The following is a 27774-nucleotide window of genomic DNA, read 5'->3' on the forward strand; positions in this document are numbered from 1 at the left end:
ACCACGACGGGCTGGTCACATACTGAACACACAAATCGATGCAAACGAGTGCTCCAAGTATGTCAGAGAGACAAATACTCTGTAGGAACCGTGGACGGGTCGGTTGATGGTAAAGATGTCTCTTGATATGTTGTCGCGCATACGACCCTGACGCCACAGGCTTCTTGGCGTTATGCCAGAAGTGTTTCTAGCTTGGGCAATGGCAAAGAATGGCCACAAGGCGGACCGATGAAGTCGTACAGGCGAGCAGATGCTGAGTACCCGCAGAGTTTCACAAGTGAAGGACAAGCAGAAGAGTGCTGTTCGAATAGCTGTGGTGATGGACTGACGTACCTTGGAATTCGACGTTAGCCGAGATGCCCACACGCTCGAATAAGTGTAGAGGGGCACGGGCCAAGCGTGAAGCAGAGAGCAGCGATTGAGACGAGACAACGACAACGAGGCCTAATTGCTGAATACCACCAATCACACTCTCTGTCCCACCTCACGTGAGTCTCGCTCGCCATCGCAATTCTTCTCGCTCCTGACAAGTCGCTCTCCGGACAGATACTATCGCAGCTATGGATCAAGCAAAGCTCCAGCGTCTCCAAAATGCCGTCCGCATCGGTATGGACTCTCGCCAATCTCTGATACGAATGCCCTGCTAACTCTTGCCGCAGGGTAAGCTCTACGTCCACAGAAATCCGCTGGAAATGCGCGCGCGCCGAGACTGATGTACTACGATAAACAGTGGCAAGGGTACTCCCAGAAGAAAGGTCAAGAAGGTCAACAGATCCGGTGGTGGTGACGACAAGAAGCTCCAGGCCGCTCTCAAGAAGATGAACGTCCAGCCCATCCCTGCCATTGAGGAGGTCAACATGTTCAAGTCGGACGGCAACGTCATCCACTTCGCTGCCCCCAAGGGTGAGTCGCTACACCCGGAACCCCTCATTGTCGTCAATATCCAATATTGACACGTGCCCACCACAGTCCACGCCGCCATCCCTTCCAACACCTTCGCCATCTACGGTAACGGTGAGGACAAGGAGCTGACCGAGCTCGTCCCTGGCATCCTCAACCAGCTTGGCCCCGATTCGCTCGCTTCCCTCCGCAAGCTCGCCGAGAGCTACCAGAGCATGCAGAAGGGTGTCGAGGGTGAGGACAAGAAGGAGGACGATGATGACATTCCCGACCTTGTCGAGGGTGAGAACTTCGAGGGCAAGGCCGACGTCGAGTAAACGTCGCCAAACACTACGACCCTGATGCAATAAAAGCAAAAATCAACTTGTCAATCGCATTTCACTCTACTCGCCTCAAGTCCTCTCTCATGCGGCAATCCGGGTTTGACCTTCCATGCTCGATTATGCCCGGAATGGACCAAGGCTGTCACTAGCGCAATTTCACCGTCTTATGAATGTACGCCTTTAACCTATTGCAAAAGTTCGGCGGTAGTTGGTCGAGGGCAAAATCATCAGCTCTAGCTATTCTGTATATGCTCTGACGAAATGCGGAACTTATATCCATATCCTACGTTCCTCTTGTTCTGTATTTGCCAAGTTCTGATATCGAGCTTCTTGTCTCAGTGTTCTACAAGTCCTAAGCTACCGCTACTTCCATTACTCTTATTTGCACCAAAGGCAAACATACGTTCTGTACGACAATGAAAGGCTCTTGAGAGACTTGATACATAAAATCCAACCGTAACCCAACATGAGCACATGCCTCGAAGCCTCTCGCTGGCCAGAAAGCAGCTCTACTAACGTAACCATAGGGATGTCTACTAGACAAATGACTCCCCTCATTAATGCCTGAGCTACTCGATACTGCATGAGTTGACATGCAAGATCATGATGTCCCCTTGACGCCGCATTCCACCCTCCACTCTGTCTTACCTCAAAGACTTCCGAGCAACGTGCTCAAACCACCATCGTATGCAATCAAAAAGACGCGTATTCTCTGGACCTGACCTGACCGTCATACCGCTTTATCGATGATGTTGAAGTGCATGTCCATTGATGCCAAGTCCAAAGCTTCGCCGGACAGATTTCTACGCCTGCACACTCAATTCGACCACCATCCACCCAATCTTTGCCCAATCTCATCCGTTCTTCGTCCTGTGCATACACTGATCAAAAAGGAAGTACGACTTAGTCGTGATATGCAAAAATGATCGACGCCTGCAGGACTCGAACCTGCGCTCCCGAAGGAAATAGATTTCTAGTCTATCGCTATAACCACTCAGCCAAAGCGCCTGATGAAGATCTCGCTGATTAAAGCCGTTCATATCCTCTTGACTTGTTCGAGCCCATGCTGAGGAAGGATCACCGACCATCAGAACACTCACGAATGGCCCCCATGCCCGACAAGATCGAAATCGGTATATGGCATACATCTCAAGAAGATCCCCATATCAAGGAGAAGATAGAGAGAAGAATTCATTGAGTCGAACCATGTATTACGGGGATCAATCGAACCAGCGAAGAGATCTCAAGAGCTCGAGGAAGCGTGCAGAGGTGACAGGGGCAGGACGATCGTTCATACAAGAAGACCAGCAGATTCGATGGATCAGGAGTGAGAGGAATGTACTAGTCCTCTACGATAAGAGAATCAGATCAGGAAAAGAACATTCATTGCCAAGATGAGATGAGCAGATTTGATAGAGGAATCAAAATCATACCGCCTGATCGCTACGTTACTCTAACATGTTTCATCCAGAAATGGGCGACCCTGCTCCCACTGATAGTTAATAAGATCGAACCATGCTATATCTGACCGGTCATCGAACCACCTTGTGCGCCCATGGGCTAGTTTTCTATTCGTAGCTTCTGGTCCCTGCCCTCCTCTCTCATGAAGGCATAGAGCGCAATGCTCGCCATGAACAGGCACGGTGATCTCTAGATCTGCGACGTGCTCAAGGAGAGTTCAGGATACTACGTATCTCAATGGATGTGTTCCAGTTCTCGAAAGTATTGTGCATTGTTATAGTTGTACGCTTTGAAAACCTTTGCATACGAGAACCGCAAAATATGCTTTGCAACCACTCTGACCACGGACGTTGGACTCGATAAATTGAATATCAAACGGCTCATGTTACGAAACCATAAGGTAGAGTTTCCCAAGCCCTTCCTTCACAATGGCTTGAGCATACTTCAATGGTGTCAGAAGTAGCTTGATAGACTTATTGACGACGGTTACTCAGCTAAGCATGGAGCCAGATTCCTGAGGTTTCTCGAGATGCACAAGGAAAACTGAACAGTCACGGAGTAGGCGGTATGAGAAGTATTGGAACAAGCAAATTTTGTGAACAAAGATTTTGTAGATCGCAAATGACTGTGAAATTCAGAAATCAGAAAAACTAACCACCAAACCACCACAAACTCTACATCTCTTCTCAAAGAGATCAAACAGCAGCGTAAATCAGAAAGAGATTATCATCATTTACAGCTCCCCATCAGTCCAGTCCTGATACCCAATATTGGTACTCAGGATGGTCATCAGCCCAAAGGCCAGTTATTTTTGATGGTTTTTATGTGTTTTCTGATTAGTATAATACCGAATCATTCAAGCCCCTTTAGAAAAAGGTAGAAGATGCTTAGAGGAGGACAGCGGCACCGGCAATGAAGGCAGCGAAACCACCCATAGCCTTGACGGAGTCGGCAGCACCAGTGTAGACAGCAGGCTTGCTGGAGGTGGCAGTGGCAACCTGGATGGTGGTGGCGACGGCAGAGCACTTGCCAGAGTTGCAGACAGTGACAGTGGAAGTAACGGGACCGGAAGAGCCACCGTTGTTGCCAGAGCCGTTGTTCATGTTGGCAGTGGGGTTGGCACAGCTGGTGCAGACGGTGGTGGTCAGGACAGTGGCGGTGGGAACGGGAGAGTTGACAACGACAGTCTGGACGGGGACCATGGAGCCGGCAGAAGGAGAGTACTGGGTAACAGTGACGGGGACAGCGGCACAGCCACAGGCAACAGCAGAAGCAGGGACGGTGGTGGCGGCAGGGCAGATGTACTCAGTGGAGGAGACAGGGACGATCTGGGTGATGACGCTGTTGCCGTTCTTGAGGGGGCAGTTGGTGACAGTGGGAGCACAGCTGGAGATGGTGATGACGTTGGTGGAGTAGACGGTCGAGGTAGCAACACCGCCGGAAGTGATGGGGGTACCGTTGGGGTTGGTCAGGATGGCGAAGTCAATGCCATTGGCAGCGACAGCCTGGCCGACCTCAGAGTAGAGAGCACAAGTGCGGGCGGCGGTGTCGAAGGCGGTACCAACACAGCTGGTGGTAGCTGAGCAAAGGTTGATGCAGTCACCGAGAGAGGTGTAGACAGCACGCTTGGCGACAGCTACGGTTCCGTTGCCGATTTGAAGAATCGTGCCGAAATGGCTAGTCCTGTTATCATTTGTTAGTCGATCTAGCCTTCTATTAGCATCTGGAAAAGGTTATACACACGAGCACTCGATGAGGTAGTTGCCGACGAGGCCACCGTTAAGGGTAGGGCAGTAGGCGGACTCGGCAAGAGCGGGGAGAGTAGCCATGCCACCGGCAGCAGAGGAAGTTCTGGAAGAACCGGCAGAAGAGCTGGCGTTCTTGCTGGCAGAGGCAACAGGGGCAGCAGAAGAGCTGACGTTCTGGTACTGGGGGATGGCCTGGGCAATGCCGGCGGTGAAGGCCATGGCGGCGACGATGTTGTTGATGGAAGGCATTTTTGTTGGTTTGAGGGGGGTAATAATTAGGATATTATTGGTAGCGAGTGTTGTGTGTTGCTGAATGAATGGACGGCTGAAGCCTGATTATTATAATATTAGGTGACTGGAAAGGCTGGTGAGGAGCTGTTGTCTTTCTGATTTGCTGTGATGATGAGAAAAGAATTGGATGGCTGGGAACCAATACTGCCTTATATACAGCTTTGTTACCCTTCTGAGGAGACAAGATCCCTCTACGTCCTGCTTCCAACGGTGCGTTGCCTCTGGCAGAGCAATCTCCTCCCTACCGGGCAGCAGCACCGTTACCTGGCTCATCTTGCAACGATAACACGGAAACAAGCATATCCATTGCAGGTTAGACGGTTAAACTCTCGTATGTGTGGAGGATGGATGTTGTCCAAGGGTGAAGGATCGACTTTGCCCCGTGATGTCCAAACACCAAAGACGTTGGAACGACAGCCAATCCGGATTGAGTTCTCCTGACGCTATACGAAGCGAAGCGTTGCTGTGCCTGGATGGCAGTTGGATTGGCATTGTTTTGTCGCAGGATGGAGATTTCAAAACGTTGTGCTCTTTGTAAACACATCTGACTACAATGCATCCGGCCTGTGGTTTTCGATGCTCGCTCGCTCTGAAGGATTCCGCACGCGACCGACATGGACCACCACAACTGTTTCTGGAGAGACGAAGACGCGTGGCTTGTGGCATACTCCTAACTTGTCCCAAGGCTCCTCGTAAATGCAACGGTCTAATATCATACAAACACGTAGCCGTTGTGTCCCATCAAGGAAAGTAAAAGCCCTGGTGGAGGACAAAGCGCACCGATGCTCTTGATCATGCCCGAGCCGTCCAGACAGATGCACTATTGCAACATGAGGAGTATTCTCGGCATACCCATGACATCTATCACCTCGCGATCATTCCCTTGAAAGTTCATCGATGCCCGATTGACGACTCGTTGTGGTATGCGGGGGAAAGGGGAAGATGATGTCTGGTCCCTGGACTGTGACGCAGACTTCGGAAAGGGCCCACAGCTTGGCTCAGTGGCCATCAAACAGTCCTTCGATTCTCGACCATCGCAACAACATCGCGATCCACTATTCCGTCAGAGCACACATATGATCTCGGATATGCACTATGGTAAAGCCCTGGTTACGAGATTGGAGGAGGCGAGGACTGATCTCGAATTTCCGTCCGTATGATATCTCACTGGCTCATACTATTCACCAACCCTATGATCGTATACGGAAGAAGGTTCCAATATCGGCCTAACCGTGAGCCACCTGTCTTATTTGTTTGAGCATGTGTCAAACAAGCAAAACCCTGCCAGCCACCGTCGGCCCTGACCGGCGAGCTACCGGATAAATCACTATGCTTGACATGTAGGACACATGACCACCGTCTTGTTGGCTTGAGTAAACATCTTTTGGGCGTAGTTGAGCAGGAACCCTGCAGCCAGCAGCAGCACTCGCAAGTCACAAAAACAGATGCCCTAGAGTAGAAACGGCTAACAGAGCAAGTCTGCAGCAGAAAAGAATGCTTTGTGATGTATGTAGTAATAGCAAAAGCCCGAGTATCGCAGAGGCGTGGTATCATGAAAAGCAAATGAACAAAACACGGCAGTCCATCTCACCTAGCGCAAAAGCTATAGCCAAGCCGGGCGAATCTATGCGGATGGTGCAGTTTGCCGCTGCAGCTGCCAACTCCTTCTGCACATACCACACAATCTTTGTACAACCTGTGTCGTGCCCTGCGAGTCCTCATCGCGGATGAAGTTCATTGCAACAGCAAGTTTGGCAATAGGGTCATCTGGCTCTGCACTCTTCGAAACCAGGATCTTGCTCTCAGTATAGTCGACCATGCGGCCACCGAAGTGACGGGCAATAGCCATCGAGTAAAGAACATCGCGATTCTCGAGCATTGACAGTATGTTGCGCATGGCTGCAAGAGCCGAGGCAATCTGCTGAGCGGCATCGGGTGAGACGACATCGTCGTGAATGCTAACGAAGCGGCCCAGCTGGTGCCAAAAGGCATCTTGCAGATATCGAGTATATTGTTCGACAAGTTTTGGGTCTGGTGGGTTGACTGGAGGTTGTGCAGGAATCATGGCGGGATCGAGGAATGTGCCGCACAATAAATTCTCCACTATAGCTAGTCTTTGTAGAAGGTTGGTGATGAACAGAGGAGCGGTATTAGAAGGGAGTGATCGAGGTAGGCAGGCGAGTTGCCATACAAGGCGAGCTTCTAGAGACATGACGCCGTGGGAACCACCACCAGTCTGAGCTTGTGAGAAGCGTTCAATGCAGTACATGAAATAACGTAAGAGGTCGTGATTCCCAGCAACGAGATTGAAGCCGTGGTCTGTGTACCAGCTGGTCTCAAGGAATCGATCCAGTCCAGAGGCATATTCTGCAAGGTACATCATGCGAATCTGTTCCATCTCGTGCGGTGCAAGAGGATTTGGATTACGTGGGTGTTGCGCAGGCGGGATGTTATCCAGACTGTGTAGTGAATCGATGTTGACAAGACGCACTACGACATGTTAGCAAGCAGCGAGCCGGGTCCAGGCAGCATTAAACGTACCATTTCGTTGTGGGTGCAGACTGGTTGTGTATTCTTCGTGGGGCGGTGGAGGAGGCGGCGGTGGTTGTATAGGCGGAGGTGCAACAGCTGGGTTCACAGGACCCAACGCAGGGTCGATCTGAGCACCAAACTCGACAGGAGGTTGCATGACAGTGGCAGGAGAGTAGCCAGCACTGGCAGCAGGCATGTATCCTTGCGGGACATTCGAATAGCGCTGTGGTTCAGAGGACATTTGTGGCTCATGCTTGATCTGCAGTTGTTGCTGTTGGGGTGGAGGAGGAGGAAAGATGCCCGGAGCAGGTTGGATGGTTTGCGGTGAGGTCTGAGACTTGAAAATGGGATCATAACCCAGACACTCACGCTTGCTCTTCTGGCAGTTGCGACAAGCAGGATGACCCTCGTCACACTTGATTCTACGTTTTCGACACGTCAGGCAGCCAGTTTTTGTGCGACGTTTGATCTCCTTCTTATGGCGGGTTCCTGGAAGTTGGTTTGCGTTGAGCTGCGGGGTCCCTAAGGGTGTCTGATAGCCCATATGAGGAGGATAGCCGTTGGACTGCATGTTGGACGAGGCCTGTTGCATGCCCGCCTCGGAAGGATATGTGTAGTTCGGTGGTGGGGCATGTCCGTGTGGTGGGTATTGACCATTGGTGCTGTGCGCCGGAGTCGGGTGTGGGTGATGTTGCGGTGGTGGGGGTTGGTGGTGCTGCGGATGGTGGCCATTCTGAGCATGCACTGGCGCTGGAGCAGGACCGGGTGCCGGGGTGTGCACCGTCGGTTGATGCTGGTAGTTCATGGGCGGCAGGGTCGGCGTCGAGTGCTGCGAGACGTGGCTTTGCGCCGGATCAGACACGCCCGACGCGTCTGGTATTTGGTGGCTGTTCTCTTGCTGATGCGTCTGTTGACCGTGTGACGCGTCGGTCGCAAGCGCTGGAAGCTGTTCCGGATGCTCGTCGCTGTGCGGTGTCGACGTCTGGTCGCGTTCCGGATGCGCGTCGTCTCGGGCGTCCTTAGTCGCCGGCGGTGGCCGTGGTGGAAGCGACTGATGTGACTGCAGGTGCAGCACGGGATCCGTGTGATTGTCTCCCATCGCTCCTCGAGTCCTCCCTCGAAGCTACCGTACGCCTCCAATCAAGGCAGCCGAGCCGAATCTATTCGACAATCAATCAACAAGACGCACGTCAGTCGCGCCGCAAGCCTCGGGCCAAAGATGCGGCTTGGCGGATTGCTCGCTTAGCACTCGAGACAGCTGGGTGCCTGCCTTCAAGATGGTCAAAAGAATGGGAGTAAGCGAGCCTTCCAAAGGAAAGAAGCGAGACCAAGGTCCCGCCCTTTTCACCTGCGGAGTTGAGCCTTGGCGCTCACCATCCCGCTTCCGATCCCGTCGGTTCATCATGCTCGAGACTCCATAATCTTGTGGAAGTAGCACGTATACGCTGTGGTAATGCACAGTTTTTCTCAGAGTGAGGGATGCTCATCGAACAGTCTGCATGCCCATCTCATACCCATTATGCAATCATGAACTTATTAACAGTCTCTATGCCTTGATCTTTCCCACCGTGTCTGCTCTACCTCTAGAGAACTTCTACTCCCTCTCAGTGTCATGTTTATCATCATCAAATCCCTCCTCGGCATGTGTGGACAACGCTCTCACCGTCCCAGGCGTCTCGGGTTCCATAACATCCGACGTGCCTGTGGCCTGAGCCACACTCTCCTGAACAGTCAACGGACTGATAGGATCAGCCTCGCTGCTACTGTTGATAGAGTTCTTGCCCTTGCTCTTGTTCTTGCCCTTGACCTTCTTTGGGCTCCTAGCTCTCTCGCTCGCGCCTCCTGCTCTACTGACAGGAGTCTTAGGTCTAGACAGTGCGTTGCCGTCTGAAGACGGCGGCACTGTCAACGATGACCGGGAGTTGAGAAGGCCTGTCATACCCGCATCACTAGTTCCTCGCGAGGTGTGTGCTAGATCGCGCACCTCGCGAAGGATTTCTCGGAAACCTTCCTCGAGCGTGTTCATGCGTGTGAGCATAATTCTACCCACCATACCCTTCTCCTCCTCTTGACTACGACGCCGCTGCTCCTGGCGGCGTCGTTCCTTATCTAGTGCCACTTCGCGCTCGCGCAGCATTTGCTCGCTGAAGCTCGCTGGAATACTCGGCTGATAGCCTGGTGACAAGGGCTCGGGCGTCAAGTCACGTCGGTAGTGGTCACCGAAATCAGATGCCAAATCGAGCGCAAGAGCGTTAAATGATGGCTTCCTATTCGCACGACGTGTCGAGTCGCCAAATCGATCGAAGCGTATGTTTGGAGCCGTATATTGCGAGAGCCGGTTAGGCATGTTGGGACGTGGTCTGCTGGGGTTGCTCGTACGCGGTGTCTTGCGGCCACTGGACTGAGGCGCTGATGCAAGCAGTGGTGTTGAGCCACCACTGTGTTGTTTGGCCGTGGTAGGGCGGGACGGCTCGGGCACACGCTCTGACGCTGACGATGTGTATCCCTGCTGCTCCACGATCGGTGAGAAGACCATGGTACTGTGGGACACGGTGCGCTGATGGCTCTCACGCTTGTGCTCGCCGCTCATGAGTCGTGCTCTTGTGGCAACTGGAACGGAGCTCGCTGTTTGCAAATCTGCGCCCTCAAAGTAATCCTTTGCTGTAGGTTTGGTCGGAGATGGTCCTTTCTTCTCAACAAGATCTGGGGTCCCTGTGGGAGTTCTATCATAACCGGTAGCTGTGTTGTTATCTCCGTCGTTGGTCAGAAGCTCATCATCACCGTCTGCGTCTGTCTCTTGTGGTAAGTCTTCACGCTCCATCTCGAGATCGGTCTCTTCTTCTATTCGCATTGGCGTAGGTCTTGGGAATATTGTGGAAGCAAGATCCTCAGGATCAGACAAGACAGATCTCGAAGTTGTAGAAAAGTCGCGCTTGCCTGTGGTAATTCTGTTGGCCGAAGTCTGAGCGCGTCGAATGCCCGGTCTACGATTCTCTAGTCTTTCCAGAACGGAACGAGGCTGCTCCATCGGGGGGCTCGCACCACCCTCGTCGCCCATGTCTTGCATCCAGTTATCGACCACAGTCGCTTTTCGTTGATCAGGGTTCGAGTGCTGGGAAATAGTTCGTGTTGCCATATCGAACGGTCGGCGGAAAACCTCCTCCAGTGCGCGGTCTTTGTGGAAAGACACGATGGACGGTTCGCGAAGACGGGTACCAGGGTTGCTCTTCAGGGTGAACGCGGGAAGGCGGCCCCTTCTAGGTGCTTTGCGCTCGACGAGATCCATGGGGGTATACGCATTACGCATAAGGAACAATCGCTCGTAAGCAAAGATTGCAAAAAGCATCGGAAGATGGGTGATCTTGATGATTGTCCTGTTAAACCTGACAAATTTTCGGAATGGGACGAGGTAACGCAGCGGCGATGCTACCCAGCCAAACAGATTCGTAGGTGGGATGTACGAGAACAGAGCATCTGACTTGACCATGGAAATGGTGTTGACGGCGAACAGGAACTGATGCTCCTCGTTGGCGTTCTGAACAATGGCCATGAAAGAGTTGGTCAGGACGGTGATAAGGATCGTTACGATAAGGAAGTGACAGAGGAATAGGAAGCCAACCAGAACGGCCTTCCCTAAGAGATTGTACTTTGGCCAAAGATCCCAAGCAGCAGGAGTGAAGCCCATGGTCAGTTGGAATCTGGCTCTGTTAGAAGTGGTAGATGTGCTGTAGATGATGGACTTACAATGCGTAGGCTACCTTGGAGGCCTCTGCCTTCTCTTCACTAAAAGATAGTGTAAAGGCGACGAAGAAGCCACTGCAGGCAATGACGATGAGCACAAGGATGGCAATCATGTCTTGAACCATGAGACGGAAAGCAATGAGGAGCTGAGAAAAGTATTTGTAATGATCCAAGACGCTGAAAGCACGTGGGAACAGCAATACAGCAGTAGAAGCCAGGACATCATAAGCCATATGCGCAGTGTAATGCTTGCGCGCGGCAGGAATCAGGATGCCATAGAGCCGGAGCACATAGTAAGCGAAGAAGCAGAGCAAGATACCCAGGTCAAAAGCGTTCCACACACTCATAATGTATAGTCCGAAGCCTTGCTCAGAGAAGCCTACCAGTTCGTCAAGCATGTATCCAGCACTCCAAAACCAGAAGATGATCTCGAGTGGAGTAATTTCAGTGGACCGATCAACCAAGACAGCCAAGAACAAACCTAGCATGATGGTGAAGGAGAGGGTAGAGAAGAGCTGTCTGTAGCGAGGCACCCTCAGGCGAGACAGCTTGAAAAGCGAGGCATCCTTGGGGTTGTAGAGGGTGACGCTTCGTCTAATGGTAGGTTGCGCATTGTTAGTGGGAGCGGGCTGGGGAGCAGTGTGGTTTGCGATTGTGCCATAACTGTTACGTCCTCTGGTCGGAGGTGGTGTAGGTGGTTTGCGGTGGAGGTTGTCGGCAGCCGAGTGGAAGACAATGCTGCCTGCCCAGATGGCCTCGAGCTGCTGCACGACCAGCGGGTGGGCCAGGAAGCGCTTGGCCTGGGCACGGATGGCAATCTCGACGGTCGAGATACGCGCAGACCTGTTGTACTGCCTCAGCTGAGCGCCTCCCTGGGGAGCGTCCAGTCCCTCGAGCGGGTTGAAGTCGTAACTCAGCGCATCGATCAGTTCACGGAGGCTGAAGTCCTTCAACAGGCGGATGGCCAGCAGCTCCGAGACCATGGCCCTCGTCTTGCTCACACCGGCGTTTCCTGCATCTTGCTGAGCCTCTTTCTGGAACTGCAAACAGTTTGCGACCAGAGCGCATATGGTGGCTCGATTAAAGTGGTCTTTGCGGATCTGGGATTGGATAGGTTTGACCAAAAACTGCGAGACCTGGGGCGATCGCAGTTGTTCCCATGTGAGGGTGGTCTCGCATTTTTGCACTATCAATATGCGGCAAGAGTGGGTGATGTTGTACAGGGGCAGTTTGTCTGTTGTTTTGAATCAGCACTGCTGTGAGTGCAGGGCAAGGCCATGGGACAAACCCAAAAGTGCTGCCGAGAAAATGGGCAGCAATGGTGTATCCAGATCGTCTTCTCCGCCATCATCATCGTCGTCCTCGTCGTAGTCATCTGCATCCTCGTTGTCGTCGCCCTGGTCGTAGTCATTGCGCGCAGCCAGAGGAGAAGTCTCAAAGGGGCTCGAAAAGGGCGACTTGTCGGCACGCCTCTTTTTCGGTCTCAGCAGCGTCGACAGCATCGTGGCCGCCTGTGCTAGATGGAGAGCCCTTGGAAAGCAACAAGGACGAGAAGGGCGGATCGGAGGCTAGACATTAGAATTACCATGCGCTACTTAGTCACGAGCGACAAGGACCATGGGCCGTGGCAGCACTGCGGGGTGTTTATTAGTCTCGCCAACTTGTCGCAGCGGTGAAGCAACGGCGGGAGGCCTTGTACTGCCTGTCTATCTCTTGTGCACATGTAGCTGTCTACTCTCAAGCACCTGTCTCGCTCCATGCACTTGCTACTTGCGAATAAATGTCGCAATGCCAGACAGATCCAAGCCGCGTTTCCACCATGTCTCGCGCTCGACTTTCCCCGCCTGCCTGAATTGCTCATCTGCATCCAATCGATCGAGGCCCGTGTCACTATCTTTATGCATCTAATCAAACGAATTGCGCAACGGCGTCATGTACAGTACCCAGACACTCGTCGGGAATCCGGATACTCATTCCACTTCGAGACTCTCCTTTTGTGATGTGTATGGCAACGACTCGGCAGGTTTCAGGCCTCCTTATCGAAGCCAACCTTCCAGAAGCTTTTTTGCCGAAACAATTTTGGTCGAGTAAACAAAGACGGTCAAACTTTCCCGTTTCGTCCTGAAACTTGCAATCCGGGGTTGCTCTCGCTCGGGTGCATCTCAACCGAGGCCTCTTGCTTGCTGGATGAGATACAGTATATGCAAATCTACCATCTCCGTCCTCCTGACTAAACCTGCCTCAATCTTTCCACTGTAGATCTACATGTTCCGGTACAGGACTGACCAGCTTTCCATTCGTGACAGCCTCTCTGACGTTGCCAATCGTCCACTCTTCCATTTTAGTCTGTGTTTCCACACACCATGTACCCATGTGAGGCACCAGAACACAGTTGGGATTGCGAATGAGTCCTTCGTGTACTTTGGGCTCCTCCTCGAACACATCAAGACCGCAGGAAGCCACATGGCCAGAGTCCAAGGCTTTGACCAGTGCGTCTTCGTCCATGACGGGTCCGCGGGCCGTGTTCACAATGACAACTCCCTTCTTCATCTTTGCAAACTCGGCGGTTGAGATTATGTGACGAGTCTTGGGCTAGTTTCAATGTTAGCTCTGCGTTTTGTTCGTCATGGATAAGTTGCAAACTCACGTTCAAAGGCAAATTCAAGCTCAGGACATCCGACCTCGCGAGCAGCTCGTCGAAGCTCACATACTCTGCGCCAGCTGCGCCCTCACTGCTCATCTTTCTTCTGTTGTGGTAGATGGCCTTCATGCCAAAGACATCCATCTTGACTTTCAGGTTCCTGCCAATACCTCCCATACCAAGAATACCCAGAGTCTTGCCTTGAGGGTCGTGGCCAAGAGCAGGAGGAGGCGAGCCCTTCCATTTGCCTTCACGCAATGCCTGCATCGAAGGGTTGAGATTGCGGAGAGCACCAAGGATAAGGAACACGGCGGTATCAGCAGTGCTGTCATCGGCAACGGTAGGGATGTTGGAGACTAGCAGCGGTGGATCTCTCGCGGCGCAAGCGTGCGCATCTACTTGATCATAGCCGGCGCCATTATGGGCGAGAAATCTCCAGCTCTTTGGGGTGGCTTGCACCAGTTCCTTATCAAAGATACCCGTGATGCTCACGGATGGGAATGTTCTGTAGGCAGCGACTACATCATCAAACCGCCCGCTCTTGCACTCGGCGATAAACTCGTCTCTGTTTGTGGCGTTGGGAGTTATGATCTCTGCAACTTCGGACAATTGCTCCCATGCCTTGTGAGCGCTACGCTGACGTTAGAACCAGTAGGTGACATTCAAGTACCGAGGACTAACAGGACGATCTCGCCGAGCTGGAGAACCTTGGGCTTGGACATGACTGTACGTTTGGAAGATGTGTATTTAAGAGATGAAGTCAACTAAAGGTATGTTGTCTACTTGATTGCGGCCCGATACCGCGGTTGATAGTGAGCGGACCAAAGTGCGGAGATCGGGTATATGACAGCCACCTAAAAAGGCGCACCTGGCGACATGACCAAGTATTATCTACCGATTCATACAGAAGATGACCAGAAGAGATTGGGGCCTTCTGAAACGGACTAGCAGGATGAGCTTACAGATGATCAAAATACCAAAAACCCATCACTAGACATAAGACTCGAGGAGAGTCGAATCTAGAAGACAGCGGACCTCTCGGTCCTCGGGTAATTGAAATGCGAGCTTCTGGCTCTAGACCAAAGTCGCTAATGATAAATACAGGATAATAGTTTCATCTTTGAATTGAACATACAGCCAGGTAGAGCCGAAATTCTTTCGGCTTCAGTATATCATATATATTGATAGTTCATGCAATCGGAAGGAATTGCATGTCCTTCTTGAAAAAACACCCAGCACTGTACGAGTGTGCATTGGATCTGCGGCCTAGGTTGAGCGTGTTTTCAGTATAAGGACATCGAGTCGTCAGAGCGTGATTCAGTAATCGTCAGCAGACGCAAATGGGCTTGTCATCATAAATTCAGGATCTTGGAGGTGTTAGGCATACTTGCGGACTAGCACCGAAAGATTGATGCTTACCTTGATCCATCATGGCGCCGGGCTGGTCGAGCAAATTCACAACCTCTTGTCCATCTTGAGCTGCCATTGCAGCAGGATGATCGCTGCCCACAGCATTGTTCGTGTTGGTCTGACAGAAGGCTGTTAGAACTTGCTTTCAGAAGTACGTTTCTCTTCATGTACTCACAGGTACCATTTTGTCTCCTTCAACTCTGATCTCTCTGTCCGCAAGCTGTCTCATAAGTCCAAGGAAGGCACTATTCTTGAATTTCGATGTCTGGTTGTCAGACACACGCTCAAGTAGATTGGCTGCAGTTTGGGCTAGCTCATCGTCGTTCTGCCGGTCCAACTCCCTCTGATCTCGACGCTGTTGCTCTGACTCCTCATCCATCACATCCGGCAACGCGTCTTCCTCCACTGACTCAATGATATCTTCTGCCGTGATAGGAATCTCCCGCGAGACGTGCGTCAGGGGATTTCTGGCGTGTTCTTGTTCCAACGCTCTCTGGCGCTCAATCATTCTTTCTCTCTGCTGCTCCGACAGGCGGAAGTGGGTTTGTTGGTCTCCGAGTGCATGTGAATTCACCGCTTCCAAAGCCTCGACCGTTTCTGGCGCCGCTAGAATGTGTTCCATCATATCAAATAACATAGTCTCTCGCTCCTGATCAGACACTGGTCGCTGCGTGGCGATGTTCGCTAGAGCGGGCCGCCTAGAGTAAACTTCATACTCCAGATCTAGCACTCGGCTCAGGGCTTGGGAATTGGGGTCTGATATGATTTGGCGATTGAAGCTCTCGGTCAAAAGTTTTGTAGAATACTGGGTGATGTTCTGAGCAGCAATCGAATCCTCCTCCCGGAAGAAATTGTCAAGCCAGTAAGCATTGTCGGCAGAACGAGGAACATTGCTGGGCTGCAGGTGATTCGACTCGGTTCTCTGCCATAGCAAATCCGCGTACGAGGCCAACAGTTGCTCAGTCTGAGCATCTATGCCAAGTCGAGTGTTCTCACTTTGCCGAGCAAGACCATCCAACATGTCATCCAAGGCGGGCTCATAGCAATATCGTTCCCGAAACAAGGTGCGTTTGGGATCATTCAAGGCGGACAACAGAGGTCGCAACAGCATGGCTTGGACGGGATCCATGGTCGGAGGATGTTGGATGAGAAGATTGACAACCTTGGCCGCTCGATGAAGTGATTCGTCTGTATTTGTGATCAAAGCATTGGCTAGAGCAAGACGGAAGAGCGGGAGATGCGGGTAGATGTCTGGGAGAAACGAGTCGAAGTCAAAGGAGTCTAGATGATCGTCCTGTTGCATGGCAGAGTCATGGTCCATGGAAGCATCTTGCAGAGCAGCATCAAAGGCAGCTTCGAAAGCGGCTTCGTCGAATTGGTCTTGGGGCAGGTGTTGTTGGTGAGAGGGTAGGGATTGAGAGGCGTAATGCGGAGCGGAGCGCATGGGCAGGAAGGATGTCGAGGGCAGCTGCATGCGGGAAGGAGTAGCGTGTAGGGGAGCAGGCTGTTGTGCATGTTGGCCAAAATGATTGTGCCAGGCTTGGGGAGCTGGTTGGAGTTGTGGTTGCTGCAGAGACGAGATGGACAAGCGATTGAAGTCTTGGGTCCACGAAGCCGACGGAAGCGGAGAGGCTGACTGAAAGGGCGGTGTTTGCGAGTGGAAGGTGTCGAGAGAAGAAGCAGCCCATGAGGGACCTGCGAGGGCGTGGCCGTTTTGGAAAGCCTCGAATTCTGGATCTAGTGATGCGACATTTGGATCGAATGAGCGAAAGCCCTGAGGAGCAGTCAGCGACGAGGGGTTGAAGCCGAGGAAGCGGTTCGAGGTACTTGAGAAGGCGACTGTCGTGACACTAAACGGTCCTGCTGTAGAGTGCGGTCAACTGACGAGTGTTTGGTCAGATTCCGCACCGCGTTCGAGGGTCCGCAGAGGGCGTCCGACATGGTCTCGGACTGGGCGAGTAAGTTGAGTGATGGTGGATTGTATGGATAGCTACATGTCGGCTGGATCGCAAGAAAGAAGGCGGTAGCTGCAACACATGCACATGCAAATCATGGGCGCGTGCGGCAACCGAGGTGCGATCCCCGGCTTCCCGAGTCGGCGATAAGCTGATAATCCAGCCTATCGCCGGCCTGCGGAAAGCTTGGCGCCGCTCATACTCCAGCTTGAGCGCATAGCTGGCAATACCGCGCGCGACCCGACCATAATAATATATCCACTCTGCACACCACATCGCCAACATGGTAGTCCGACTCTCCTTTTCTCACCAGTAGGACTACCACGTAGCTAACAACGCGCTCGACAGGCTCAAGTCATCTCGAATTCCGGTCACGATGACATGATCGTATGCTCCCCAAGACCCCTGGCGCAAGCTTGCATTCATTGACTGGCAAACAGCACGATGCCGTTCTCGACTATTACGGACGCCGCTTAGCAACCTGCTCATCCGACAAGACGATCAAGATTTTCGAGGTTGAGGGAGACTCACACCGCTTGGTAGACACACTCAAGGGGTACGTGCCTTTCTACATAGACCTTCTGTTGCTCGTCTGACCTCTTTCTGCAGACATGACGGCGCTGTCTGGTGTGTTTCATGGGTACGCTCTCTGCTCTCTGCATGCCGTACCTCTCGTTGACCCCATCCAGGCACACCCAAAATACGGCACCATCCTCGCTTCATCATCCTACGACGGCAAGATCTTTGTCTGGCGCGAACAGAACGGCCAATGGCAGCGCATCTACGATTTTACCCTCCACACCGCCAGCGTCAATCTGATTGCCTGGTCACCGCCAGAGCCCGGTTGCCATCTGGCTTGCGCCTCGTCCGACGGCTCGGTCTCCGTCATCACCTTCAGCGATAACTCCTTCTCGCACTCCATCTTCCCAGCACACGCCATGGGCGTCAATGCCGTTTCATGGAGTCCATCACTCCTGCCCGCCCAGCTCGCTGCTGCTCAAACCCCTCAATCTCAACCACAACCGCTACGTCGCTTCGTCACAGGCGGCAGCGACAACCTGGTCAAGCTCTGGGACTTCAACCCTCAGTCTCAATCGTACGACAACATCTGTACGCTTGCAGGACACTCGGACTGGGTGCGCGATGTCGCATGGTCACCCACACCCCTCTCCAAGTCGTACATTGCTTCGGCCTCGCAAGACAGAACTGTACGAATCTGGACGTGTCAGGCAAATGCTGATCCTGCGAGCTCATCAAACTGGCAAAGCACAGAGCTCAAGTTTGATGCTGTTGTCTGGCGTGTCAGCTGGAGTCTGAGCGGCAACGTCCTGGCTGTCAGCGGTGGCGACAACAGAGTCAGCTTGTGGAAGGAGAGCCTCAAGGGTGGATGGGACTGCGTGAAGACTATCGAGGAGTAGATGTTGCGCTGCACAGAAAGCATTCGCATCAGGTTCATCCCGTTTTAGCAATACAATTTTATGTCATTGACCTTGTCCTGTATAGAACCTCTCCCCATTTCCATTCCGCAGAGCGACGACGTTGCAACGAGCATACGTTTTAGGCAGCCACGATATGCACATAAGCGAACGACCACACGGCATAGCGTACAGGACGCAGGAGAAACACACACCCACAGCGTCCTCAATGACCCTCTTGGGACCTTGCCTGCGATTCACCACCACTTTGCTGTAATTCAACTTGACAGCGACAGTCTCTGTGGTTGAGACAAGGGACGGAGGTAGCATAGGAGGCAGCATGTAAAGTGAACATGATTGTGTCCTTATTCGTGTTCCTGAACGGTGAACCATTGGAAGATATCACAACCTTGATCTTCCGCCCGAGACGATCATAATTATACGTCTGATCAAAGTGAAGCCATTCGTTGACGCTCATTTACTTCGTCAACCAGCGACCGCATCGGACTCAACTATCAATTGTTCGCCTGCGAGCCTCCCTCTACTCAGACTCAACATCTTTCTGGCCAGATCTTCTTACACTTGCACTTGCCACTCGTTATCGACCTTTTGCACGAGCTTAGCCATCGAAGAAGTGAGTCGATTGTTGTGAAGCGGAGCAAATCTTGCGCTCTTCACTTCGTGAGGTCGCCTCTCACTCCTCCGCAGTCGTTGTGGGTTCCCTCACCTCACTCTTCGCAGTCTTTGATCTGCTCTCACCTCATCTCTCACGTTGATCTTCCCTCTTTTCCTCCTCTTGAACAACAACATATATCCTTCTTGTGGCAAGTTGTTGGTCCTTCTTCCTTCTTCCTCTTACACACACTTCCTCTTCCATCATCCGTCATTCTCAACAGCACACTTGGTTCGCAGCTTTGGTCTGCGCGCCACGCCCATCCAATTCTTCAGATCTTCCTCGTCGGTTCAAAAAGCCTCGACATCCACACCGACAATGTTTAACATTTATCATCGGACCCGCGCAAGCCTCTCGTCTCAAATTGCCAAGATCTATGCCAATGAACCTGGCGTCGAGACCATGGACGAGTCTCATACAGGAAACAATATGCCAGGAGCATACCCAGAACAATATGGCTCCTTCACCATGAGCGGCATCGAAGCTGTGGACGAGGCTCCCACGTTATCCGCAGTACCCGAGAGCAACCAGACTGGACTTCCATTCACCATGAGCAACATCGGGGTTCTAGATGTGGCTCCCACAATTGCCGTGCATGAGGTCGTCGAGGGATCTTCACTCGATACAGGTGAAGACCCAGTCGTCCAGAATGCTTCAGATGGTGCAGATGGATCGTGGATCCCAATTCCGTGTGTATACGACCCGAACGGATCAACGCAGTATGGTATCGCTGACGCAGTGCTAGTGAAATGGTTAGCAACGTCATGTTGAGGTAGATCTCCGGCACCGGCCAAAAGTTCCTCGTCGAGAAGGACCTCTTGTGTAGCAAGTCAAGCTTCTTCAAGACTGCGCTCAATGGTCGCTTTATGGAGGCCAGGGCCAACAAGATTTTACTTGATGACCGCCTCGATCTGTTTAAGATCTTCTACCACTGGCTCAAACACGGCAATCTCAACTTCATGGACTCGAACTGGACCATGTCAGCCGCAGAGGTCTTGTCTGCTCTCGTGGAGATCTACAGCTTCGCTGACCGCAGAGGTGTTCCAGCCTTGGCCAACCTAATCCTATGCAAGCTTGACGGACGTATTAGACCTGGAGGTCTGCCTGTTCGTCTTGACGTCAACACCATTGCTATGGCATGGGATCAACTTCCAGAAACCAGCAAGCTCTGCCACTATCTCGTGGCAATTGAGCGTGACGCCAACAAGTGCAATCTCCCTAAGCGTCCAGCTGTCGACTACGAATGCCTTTCTGGAAGCTTTATCGCCGCTCTTCTTAGCGCAACCGAGAACGGCCAGTGGTGGACCGCAGCAAAGGTTCAGCAGCAGCGTGTTGACATCGCCAAGGTCCACGAGTACATCAAGTCCTACGGTGGATTGGCTGGAGTCGATCGGGTCCGCGGATGGGATGCAATCATCCGCGCAATGGGTATCAGAGCACCTGCCGGCTGTGACCAAGACAAACTCCGTGGCCATTTCAGAGCAACTGCCAGAAGATACCTACGTCCTTGGGACACCGCCATTCCTCGTTCCTACATAGCCTCGGCCGAGGAAGACTGCCCTAGACCTTTGGTTAGACAGATCCTCCACAGTGCTGAAAGCGTTCGCGTTCGCGGTAGCCAGTGATTCAGACACGAAGAGAAGGACAGGGTGAGCGAAAGGAGAGCAACAAGGCTGGGCACGACACAAATGAACAACAGACAGAGATGAAGAGGGAAGCGAGAAACAAAAGGGAGATGATAATGAAACGGAGCAAGCCAGAGATTGAGATGGAGACGTGGAAAAAAAGCCTACCTAGCCATAACCCAGCATTGATACGGACAGCATTGAGATACAAAGTCATTGATGACCAGAATCGCTGCATTGTCTTTGTGCTCATGGCGTAGAAAGAAGGCTTGCAGATCAGGGTGGTTGAGAAAGTCCGGGGAAGCCGCGTGTTCGCTTCATCAACGGGGCAGTGACAAAGGGACTCCTTTCTGCGACTCGATCGATGTTATCCTTCTCACTTTACCTTGCTGACAGTCCTTGAGCGCAGTTGCAAGCCCTTGTACTAGCAAAAAGGCCATTCAACTGTTGGTGTTAGAGGACACTTCTGACCCCTCGAGCCTCACCCTTGGCATCCTTATTCGACGACGACACCGATTATCTGTCATCTGGCATGAGGTAGCAGAAGCCCGTGATGCACATCTTCGCAAACTCTGCACACCGGACGAGTCGACCGACATGGACCAGGACGCTGGCATGTGGCCTACTGTACTGTTCCTCCTGGACGTCCGGCGCCGTCGCCGACAAGACGGCTGCCGACTATTTTGTCTCGTCACTGCCTGGAGCTCCTGAGCCTTTGCTCAAGATGCATGCTGGGTACGAATCTCGTCCTGGATCCACACAACCCCAAAGCTGACACTGCACTCAAGTCATGTCGAAATCACACCTGAACATCATGGCAACCTCTTCTTCTGGCACTACCAGAACCGCCACATCGCCAACAAGCAACGCACAGTACTATGGCTCAACGGAGGCCCAGGATGTAGTTCTATGGATGGTGCCATGATGGAGGTTGGCCCCTACAGAGTCAAGCCCGACGGCAATCTGGCATACAACAACGGCTCTTGGGCCGAGTTTGCGAACTTGCTCTTCGTCGATCAACCCGTGGGAACTGGCTTCAGCTACGTCGATACTGACAGCTACGTTCATGAGCTGAGCGATGCTTCCACCCAGATGGTGCAGTTTTTGGAGAAGTTCTACACCATCTTTCCCGAATACGCCAACGACGACGTGAGTACGGTTCTGTCTATCACGTACAAACGCTTACAACATGCAGCTCTACATCGCGGGTGAATCATACGCCGGCCAGTACATTCCTTACCTAGCCGAAGCCATCCTCAAGCGCAACGCCGAACAGAAGAGCAAGAAGTGGAACCTCGCCGGCCTCCTCATTGGCAACGGTTGGATCTCGACAGTCGACCAATCTCTCTCATACCTTCCCTACGCAAAGAAAAATGGCTTGATCAAGGACGGCTCCGACAATTCCAAGAGGGTCGAGGCCCAGAACGCAAAATGTATACAAGACCTCGACAAGGGTGGAAAGGATCACGTCGATGTGCCATCGTGCGAAAACGTCCTGCAAGAGATTCTGAGAGTCAGCAACGAAGAGCACGGCAAATGCGTCAACATGTACGACGTGCGTCTGGATGATGCATACCCCAGTTGCGGCATGAACTGGCCCCCGGACCTCACTTCAGTCAAGCCTTATCTTCGCCGCCAGGACGTCACTGCTGCTTTGCACATCAACGCTGGCAAGACCAGTGGCTGGACCGAGTGTAACGGGCAGGTCGGCTCGGCCTTCAGGGCTCGCGAGGCGAAACCTTCTTATGAGATCCTGCCCGCTCTGCTTGAACAAGTCCCAATCTTGCTCTTCTCGGGCGACAAAGATCTCATTTGTAACCACATAGGCACTGAGGAGCTCATCAACAGAATGCAGTGGAATGGCGGCAAGGGTTTCGAAACAGCACCCGGTGTTTGGGCACCTCGCCGTGACTGGACTTTCGAAAACGAGCCTGCCGGCATCTGGCAAGAGGCTCGCAACCTTACATACGTCCTCTTCTACAACGCCTCGCACATGGTTCCATTCGACTACCCTCGCCGCAGTAGAGATATGCTGGACCGTTTTATGAAGGTGGACATTGATAGTGTAGGAGGCACACCCACCGACAGTCGAATTGACGGCGAGAAGGGTCCTCTAACCAGTGTTGGAGGTCATCCCAACAGCACCGCAGCCGAGGAAGCCGAGAAGGAGGCTTTGCAGCAAGCAATCTGGAAGGCATACTACAAATCTGGTGAGGTTGCACTAGTCGTTGTTGTCGTTGCCGTGGCAGCTTGGGGATACTTCATCTGGCGACAAAGGAGAAGTGCAGCCGGCTACCGCGGACTCTCGCTCAACCCTGACATGGATGGTATGGGTCTCAACTCTGAGAACAGAAGGAAACAAGCAAGAAGAGATCTGGAAGCTGCTGATTTCGACGAGGCAGAGTTGGATGAGTTGACTAGTCCTCACAATCATGAGAGAGAACGATTTGATGTGGGAGAGGACAGCGACGATGACGACCATGGCAAGCCATCTTCCCATCCTCAGCGTGGTAGATAGATTAGTGTCTAGTCAAAAGCAATGTAACATCACAGCATACGCATCGGTCCAATTCGAGGAGGTCTTGTCTGTGATCGACCAGCCGACTCTCTGATACCCCCCTCTATCCCATGTCTCGGTCTTCTCGCCGCATGATATAGCTTCTATGCATCGGCAGTTCCAAATTGCTTGTTTTTTCTTCTTCCCCATGTCAGCCCCTCATTTCCATTGCCAAGATGCATGGGACCTGGACGATCTGTCTACCAAACATACAACCTCTTCTATGCCTTCTCCGCACTAGCATGTAGGAACCCCGCTGGACAGGTACAGCCATGTGGATGGTATAGCCGATAACAAGATGTTTAGTTCTGGCTGATTGCATGTCGAAGACGTCAGTGTGCTTGAGTGTAAGACGACCGATGTTCCCCTCTCTCGAAAAACACAAGTATATAAACAAGGTGCAGGGTAGGTGGCCAGCTATTTCCTCTTCGTTCTTATATCCTGCTTCTTGGTTGGATTTTGCTTCCAAGATGCTCATATCTCTGATCACTGTCCTCTCCTTCATCCCACTGGCTTTGGCCCAAGTCGGTGTGGTCAATCCCTTGGTCCAACACTGCGGTCCTTCCAATGTCGTCTGTGTGAATCGCTACGCAGCAGTAATGCCCTACCATTTCTTCCGCCCAGATTCGTTCAACGGCACCTCCATCCCCTTCTCTGCCACTTCAGTCCCCAACGATACATCCTTTTCTCTGCTCAACAACTCCAATTTCATCGTCTATGATCGAGAAAGAGGGTTGGCTATCCTGGGAGCCAATCCCACGTATGAGAAAGTGTTTAACGTCAGTGAGGCTGTTCACGAGGCTCCTGTTTATGTGCCTGGGTTGAACAAGCTGTTTTTGAGTCAGTTGGCTCCTCCTGCTGGTTTCTTGCCGCAGTTGGTGGTGGATTTGAACAAAGAGCCGCCAGAGTTGAGCGAGTTTCTGAGTGATCCGCCTGTTTATGCGCCCAATGGTGGTACCTTCCATAAGGGGCTAATCTACTGGGGTGAGTCAATCTGGAGTACAGTGATAGCAAGATAAAGAGCTTACATGAGTACAGGTGCTTCGGGAGGCAATAATTCGATCGGCGGTACAGAGCAGAGAGCTGGCATCAGAACACTTGATCCTCATACCAACAAGACGACTACGCTTCTGAACAACTATTTCGGCTGGTACTTCAACACTGTGGACGATCTCTTTGTGGATTCGAGAGGCGATGTCTGGTTCACCGACCCAGGTACTTTCCTCACTCTTCATCTCCTTCCCACGAACCCAAAATACTGATAAGAAGAACAGACTACTCATGGTTCAACGCCCTAACCGACACTGCACCTCAACTTCGCTCCCAAAGCTACCGTTTTCGCCCGTCCACAGGTCAAGTTTGGGTCATAGACGACACACTAGGCCAACCCAATGGCATTGCCATCTCTCCCGAGGGCCGCAACATCTACATCAGCGACACTTCCTCAGTCGATGGAGTGATTTCATCTGCTTACCCTCACCTGCATGCATCCCACTGGAACCAAACTTCCGCACACACAATCTACAAATACGATCTGCTCGATGATGCAGTCAGTGGTGAGGTTGCACTCATCAACAAGCGTCCATTCTACTATTCGCAGGAATGGGTACCCGACGGTTTGAAAGTGGCACAGAATGGATATGTAGTCACAGGAGCCGGAAAAGGAGTAGATGTATTGGATTGCAGTGGCAGTCTGGTATTGAGGATTCAGACGGATTACGTGGTCCAGAACTTCGCTTGGGCGGGTGGCAATCTTACAGAGTTTTGGTTGATGGGTCAAGGTGGGATTTCGAGGGTCAAGTGGGAGTTGAAGGGTCAGGATTTGAGTAAGAGCTACACTTGACGAGACTTCTGAAGAAAGGCTTTGACAAACTCTTTGAATATGTAGTCCATTTGTTTGTAAGAGCAAATGGTGTGTTAGAAACGAATTCTCTCTTCGCCTTCTTTTTGAGCATAAACAGCAATGATGACGTCCTGGGCGGAGCTGACTGATCCTCAGACCATCTCGTAGCACTGTTTTCCTTCACCTCCCCCCAGTGACAAGCCATTTAAAACGCCGTGCGCCGCGCTCCATGCGTAGATTTGGTGTTGTTATTACACAGGCATTCCCTTGTGTAGCCTCTCAACCCCGGCATTGGTCGTGATTAAAGCAAAGATATTTCTGCCTCTCGATTGACAAGAGTGCATCGGAACATCAAGTTCATCGCTTCTTGGCGTTGGGTCTGGGCTTGCACTCATCGCCGCTGATGCCGTGCAGCATGACCTTGTTGGGGTACTGAGGGTTGTTGGCTGCGTATCCCTGGTGCCAGTCGTACGAGACAGCGTAGGCGAAGATGGTGCCGTTGTGATTGAAGTCGGTACAGCTGATGCTTCCACCAACCTCAGGGTAACCCTTGAGGCGGTGCTTGGCGTCCTTGTCCCAGAAGTGGAATGTGCCGTCGCTACCAGCTGTGCTGAAGGTGCCGTGGACAGGGTGGAAGGAGATGGAGTTGACCGAGTAGACGTTGGACACATCGCGGGTGTTGGGGGCGTTCTGGCGATGGCACTTGAACGAGAAGTTTGAGCTGGGCAGAATTTCAGTCTTGTGTTCGCACGGCAAGCGGGTGGGTAAACTCACCTCGAGTCCTTTTCCTCGACGTATTGGATGGCACATCTACCTTCGATGGAACCGATAGCGAAACCTGTGGCATCGGCGAAACAGCTGATAGTTCTGGTTTGCCATTTGAGAGGACTCTGGATTGTCTTGTATGCAGTTGCAGGCTGGTTGAGGTTGAAGATCTCGACGTAGCGATCGGCGGTAGCGACGACAAGAAGTTGATCGCGTGTGTCCATGGCGTAGACGCGCTCCTTGCACTGAACGGAAGCGACAGGGTTTTGTTGGCGGCAGTCCCAGTACTTGATGGTCTTGTCCCAGGAACCAGTGACGATCATGTTTTGGCCGTTGACTGAGATGCTTTCAATGCACTTGATGGGTTGGTCGTGTGCAGCGACTGTCTGGGGAGTGGTGGCACCGCTTCCGAGATCGAGCATCATTGCCTGGTTGTTGGCGCCGGCGCCGAAGACTTGTCTGCCGTCCTGTGTGTGCGTCAGTTGCTGCTTGATAAAGTGTCAAGGTCGGAGGTAACATACCTTTGACCAGCAGGTGCTCAGGGCGGGAGCCTTGAGGTCCATCATGGTCTTCCCCTGGTTGGAACCATCCTCGTTGACCTCGTAGATGTAGACTTTGTTGTCCCATGATGCGACAGAGAGATGGCCAGACACGGGGGAGAAGCTCAAGTCCTGGATGCTGTCGGTCTGTGCGCCATTGAGGGTAACATCGTTGGCAATGCTGCCTTGTGTGGCAGTGGTCGAGGTGGCTGCGGCAGGAGCGCTACCAAAGATGCCGGCCATTGTATTTTCCGAATCGGAGAAGTGGCCGTCGAGGGATGTGTCGGAGATGTAAAAGTCGTGCAAGTCCCTGAGGGATATTGAGTCCGAGCAAGCCTTCTCGTACTTGAGAGTTTGGAGGTCGAAGTTGCGTCTGTCGTGCTCGAGGCGATCAAGATGTGCTTGAGGGTAGAAGGTGGTGATGCGCGTGATTCCTGGATAGACAATGCGCACGGTGGGGGGGTCTATGGGCTCATTGATCAGTCCCGTCTCTACGAAGCGCGACACACGTCCAATCTGAGGACTGTGTATAGGAGCAAGCACGGGAGATGAAGCCTCTCCCTCGCTGTCGGCATCGTAGTAATCGTCCATGTTGTGCAGTTGTCGCGCCGAGTTGCGCAAGCGATGGAGAGCGAGGTGAAGGCCATGATGGTGCGGAGCACAGGGCGCGAGGATTTGTTACGTACCGTATTATATGGCGACTAAGCAGGACAAGCAAGCCAGACGCGAGCAAGACGGCGGTATGAGATGCGACAGCAAGACGTGGTATTCTGCGTAGCTATTGAATCTTGTAGAGCTCACGACGCCGAACCGAGCGCTGCCCTGCGACCCGCTGCCTACACCGCCCGGCGTTTTCTGAGACCGATGTTCCGCCGCGTCCGCGCCTGTGCGCATGCAGCTTTGTTACAAAATCCTGTCCGCCCAAAGCTTTCTCTCTTTCCTTCCCTCAACTCCTCGCTCAAACAATCGCAATCAAAGCTTCCACACCGAAAGGGCGCTCTGGCTCTCTTTCTGCTTCTTCTCGCTTTGGGAGAAAGTCCCCGGACACGCCATGGGTCTTCTCGTGGTATGCGGAAACGCGCCGCCATAGATGCAAGCACACCTGCGGCTTACACGCCTGTCCCTTCCGTTTCGCTGCCTGGACATGGTCCCTGTCGCCATTTGCACTCTTCATGTGCGCTGTTGGTCTTGTTGCTGGTCTCTTGCTCGGTCGCCTCGCCTGCAAAGGGGATGAGGATATGAGTCCGCGGCTGGGCAACGGGGCTGGCTAAGGGGTCCTTCTGGCGTCGTGGAGAGGAGGTGATGGGTTCGTCTTGGTAATCTCGCCGTCTTTGGGCTGCGGGAGTCACAGGAAG

The 27774-nt window shown here is 52.5% G+C and overlaps 11 protein-coding genes across 11 annotated transcripts; 5 read left to right on the forward strand and 6 right to left on the reverse strand.

Moving 5' to 3' along the window:
- Positions 1 to 560: 560 nt before the first annotated feature.
- M436DRAFT_74229 (nascent polypeptide-associated complex subunit beta) lies at positions 561 to 1217 on the forward strand (the record flags this gene model as incomplete). Its single annotated transcript, XM_013570604.1, has 4 exons — positions 561 to 606; position 660; positions 731 to 903; positions 970 to 1217. 4 exons carry the CDS (start codon positions 561 to 563, stop codon positions 1215 to 1217), a joined length of 468 nt encoding a protein of 155 aa, XP_013426058.1.
- A 2354-nt stretch (positions 1218 to 3571) lies between these two features.
- On the reverse strand, positions 3572 to 4681 carry M436DRAFT_74230 (uncharacterized protein; the record flags this gene model as incomplete). The annotated part of the gene is made up of 2 exons (XM_013570605.1): positions 3572 to 4367; positions 4428 to 4681. 2 exons carry the CDS (start codon positions 4679 to 4681, stop codon positions 3572 to 3574), a joined length of 1050 nt encoding a protein of 349 aa, XP_013426059.1.
- A 1666-nt stretch (positions 4682 to 6347) lies between these two features.
- On the reverse strand, positions 6348 to 8354 carry M436DRAFT_83424 (uncharacterized protein; the record flags this gene model as incomplete). The annotated part of the gene is made up of 2 exons (XM_013570606.1): positions 6348 to 7213; positions 7265 to 8354. 2 exons carry the CDS (start codon positions 8352 to 8354, stop codon positions 6348 to 6350), a joined length of 1956 nt encoding a protein of 651 aa, XP_013426060.1.
- An 873-nt stretch (positions 8355 to 9227) lies between these two features.
- On the reverse strand, positions 9228 to 12381 carry M436DRAFT_18158 (uncharacterized protein; the record flags this gene model as incomplete). Its single annotated transcript, XM_013570308.1, has 3 exons — positions 9228 to 10953; positions 11000 to 12230; positions 12285 to 12381. Coding segments are annotated over 3 exons (3054 nt in total), but the record flags the coding sequence as incomplete, so codon positions are not given.
- Positions 12382 to 13237: 856 nt separating this feature from the next.
- M436DRAFT_50713 (glyoxylate reductase) lies at positions 13238 to 14359 on the reverse strand (the record flags this gene model as incomplete). Its single annotated transcript, XM_013570440.1, has 3 exons — positions 13238 to 13588; positions 13644 to 14268; positions 14319 to 14359. 3 exons carry the CDS (start codon positions 14357 to 14359, stop codon positions 13238 to 13240), a joined length of 1017 nt encoding a protein of 338 aa, XP_013425894.1.
- Positions 14360 to 15210: 851 nt separating this feature from the next.
- M436DRAFT_50454 (uncharacterized protein) lies at positions 15211 to 16988 on the reverse strand (the record flags this gene model as incomplete). The annotated part of the gene is made up of 2 exons (XM_013570395.1): positions 15211 to 16821; positions 16875 to 16988. The coding sequence occupies 2 exons, from the start codon at positions 16986 to 16988 to the stop codon at positions 15211 to 15213; spliced, it is 1725 nt and encodes a 574-aa protein (XP_013425849.1).
- A 297-nt stretch (positions 16989 to 17285) lies between these two features.
- Positions 17286 to 18420, forward strand: M436DRAFT_83428 (WD40 repeat-like protein; the record flags this gene model as incomplete). The annotated part of the gene is made up of 5 exons (XM_013570607.1): positions 17286 to 17291; positions 17351 to 17389; positions 17443 to 17558; positions 17612 to 17642; positions 17692 to 18420. 5 exons carry the CDS (start codon positions 17286 to 17288, stop codon positions 18418 to 18420), a joined length of 921 nt encoding a protein of 306 aa, XP_013426061.1.
- Positions 18421 to 19893: 1473 nt separating this feature from the next.
- M436DRAFT_50228 (uncharacterized protein) lies at positions 19894 to 20715 on the forward strand (the record flags this gene model as incomplete). Its single annotated transcript, XM_013570352.1, has 1 exon — positions 19894 to 20715. A coding segment is annotated over one exon (822 nt), but the record flags the coding sequence as incomplete, so codon positions are not given.
- A 553-nt stretch (positions 20716 to 21268) lies between these two features.
- M436DRAFT_50315 (pheromone processing carboxypeptidase-like protein Kex1) lies at positions 21269 to 23233 on the forward strand (the record flags this gene model as incomplete). The annotated part of the gene is made up of 3 exons (XM_013570362.1): positions 21269 to 21450; positions 21504 to 21864; positions 21911 to 23233. The coding sequence occupies 3 exons, from the start codon at positions 21269 to 21271 to the stop codon at positions 23231 to 23233; spliced, it is 1866 nt and encodes a 621-aa protein (XP_013425816.1).
- A 509-nt stretch (positions 23234 to 23742) lies between these two features.
- On the forward strand, positions 23743 to 25115 carry M436DRAFT_74237 (putative lactonohydrolase; the record flags this gene model as incomplete). The annotated part of the gene is made up of 3 exons (XM_013570608.1): positions 23743 to 24256; positions 24311 to 24487; positions 24547 to 25115. The coding sequence occupies 3 exons, from the start codon at positions 23743 to 23745 to the stop codon at positions 25113 to 25115; spliced, it is 1260 nt and encodes a 419-aa protein (XP_013426062.1).
- A 357-nt stretch (positions 25116 to 25472) lies between these two features.
- M436DRAFT_50510 (WD40 repeat-like protein) lies at positions 25473 to 26662 on the reverse strand (the record flags this gene model as incomplete). Its single annotated transcript, XM_013570400.1, has 3 exons — positions 25473 to 25836; positions 25890 to 26347; positions 26402 to 26662. The coding sequence occupies 3 exons, from the start codon at positions 26660 to 26662 to the stop codon at positions 25473 to 25475; spliced, it is 1083 nt and encodes a 360-aa protein (XP_013425854.1).
- Between the last annotated feature and the right edge of the window lie 1112 nt (positions 26663 to 27774).

Source organism: Aureobasidium namibiae (assembly GCF_000721765.1).
Source record: "Aureobasidium namibiae CBS 147.97 unplaced genomic scaffold scaffold_12, whole genome shotgun sequence".
Classification (NCBI taxonomy): domain Eukaryota; kingdom Fungi; phylum Ascomycota; class Dothideomycetes; order Dothideales; family Saccotheciaceae; genus Aureobasidium; species Aureobasidium namibiae.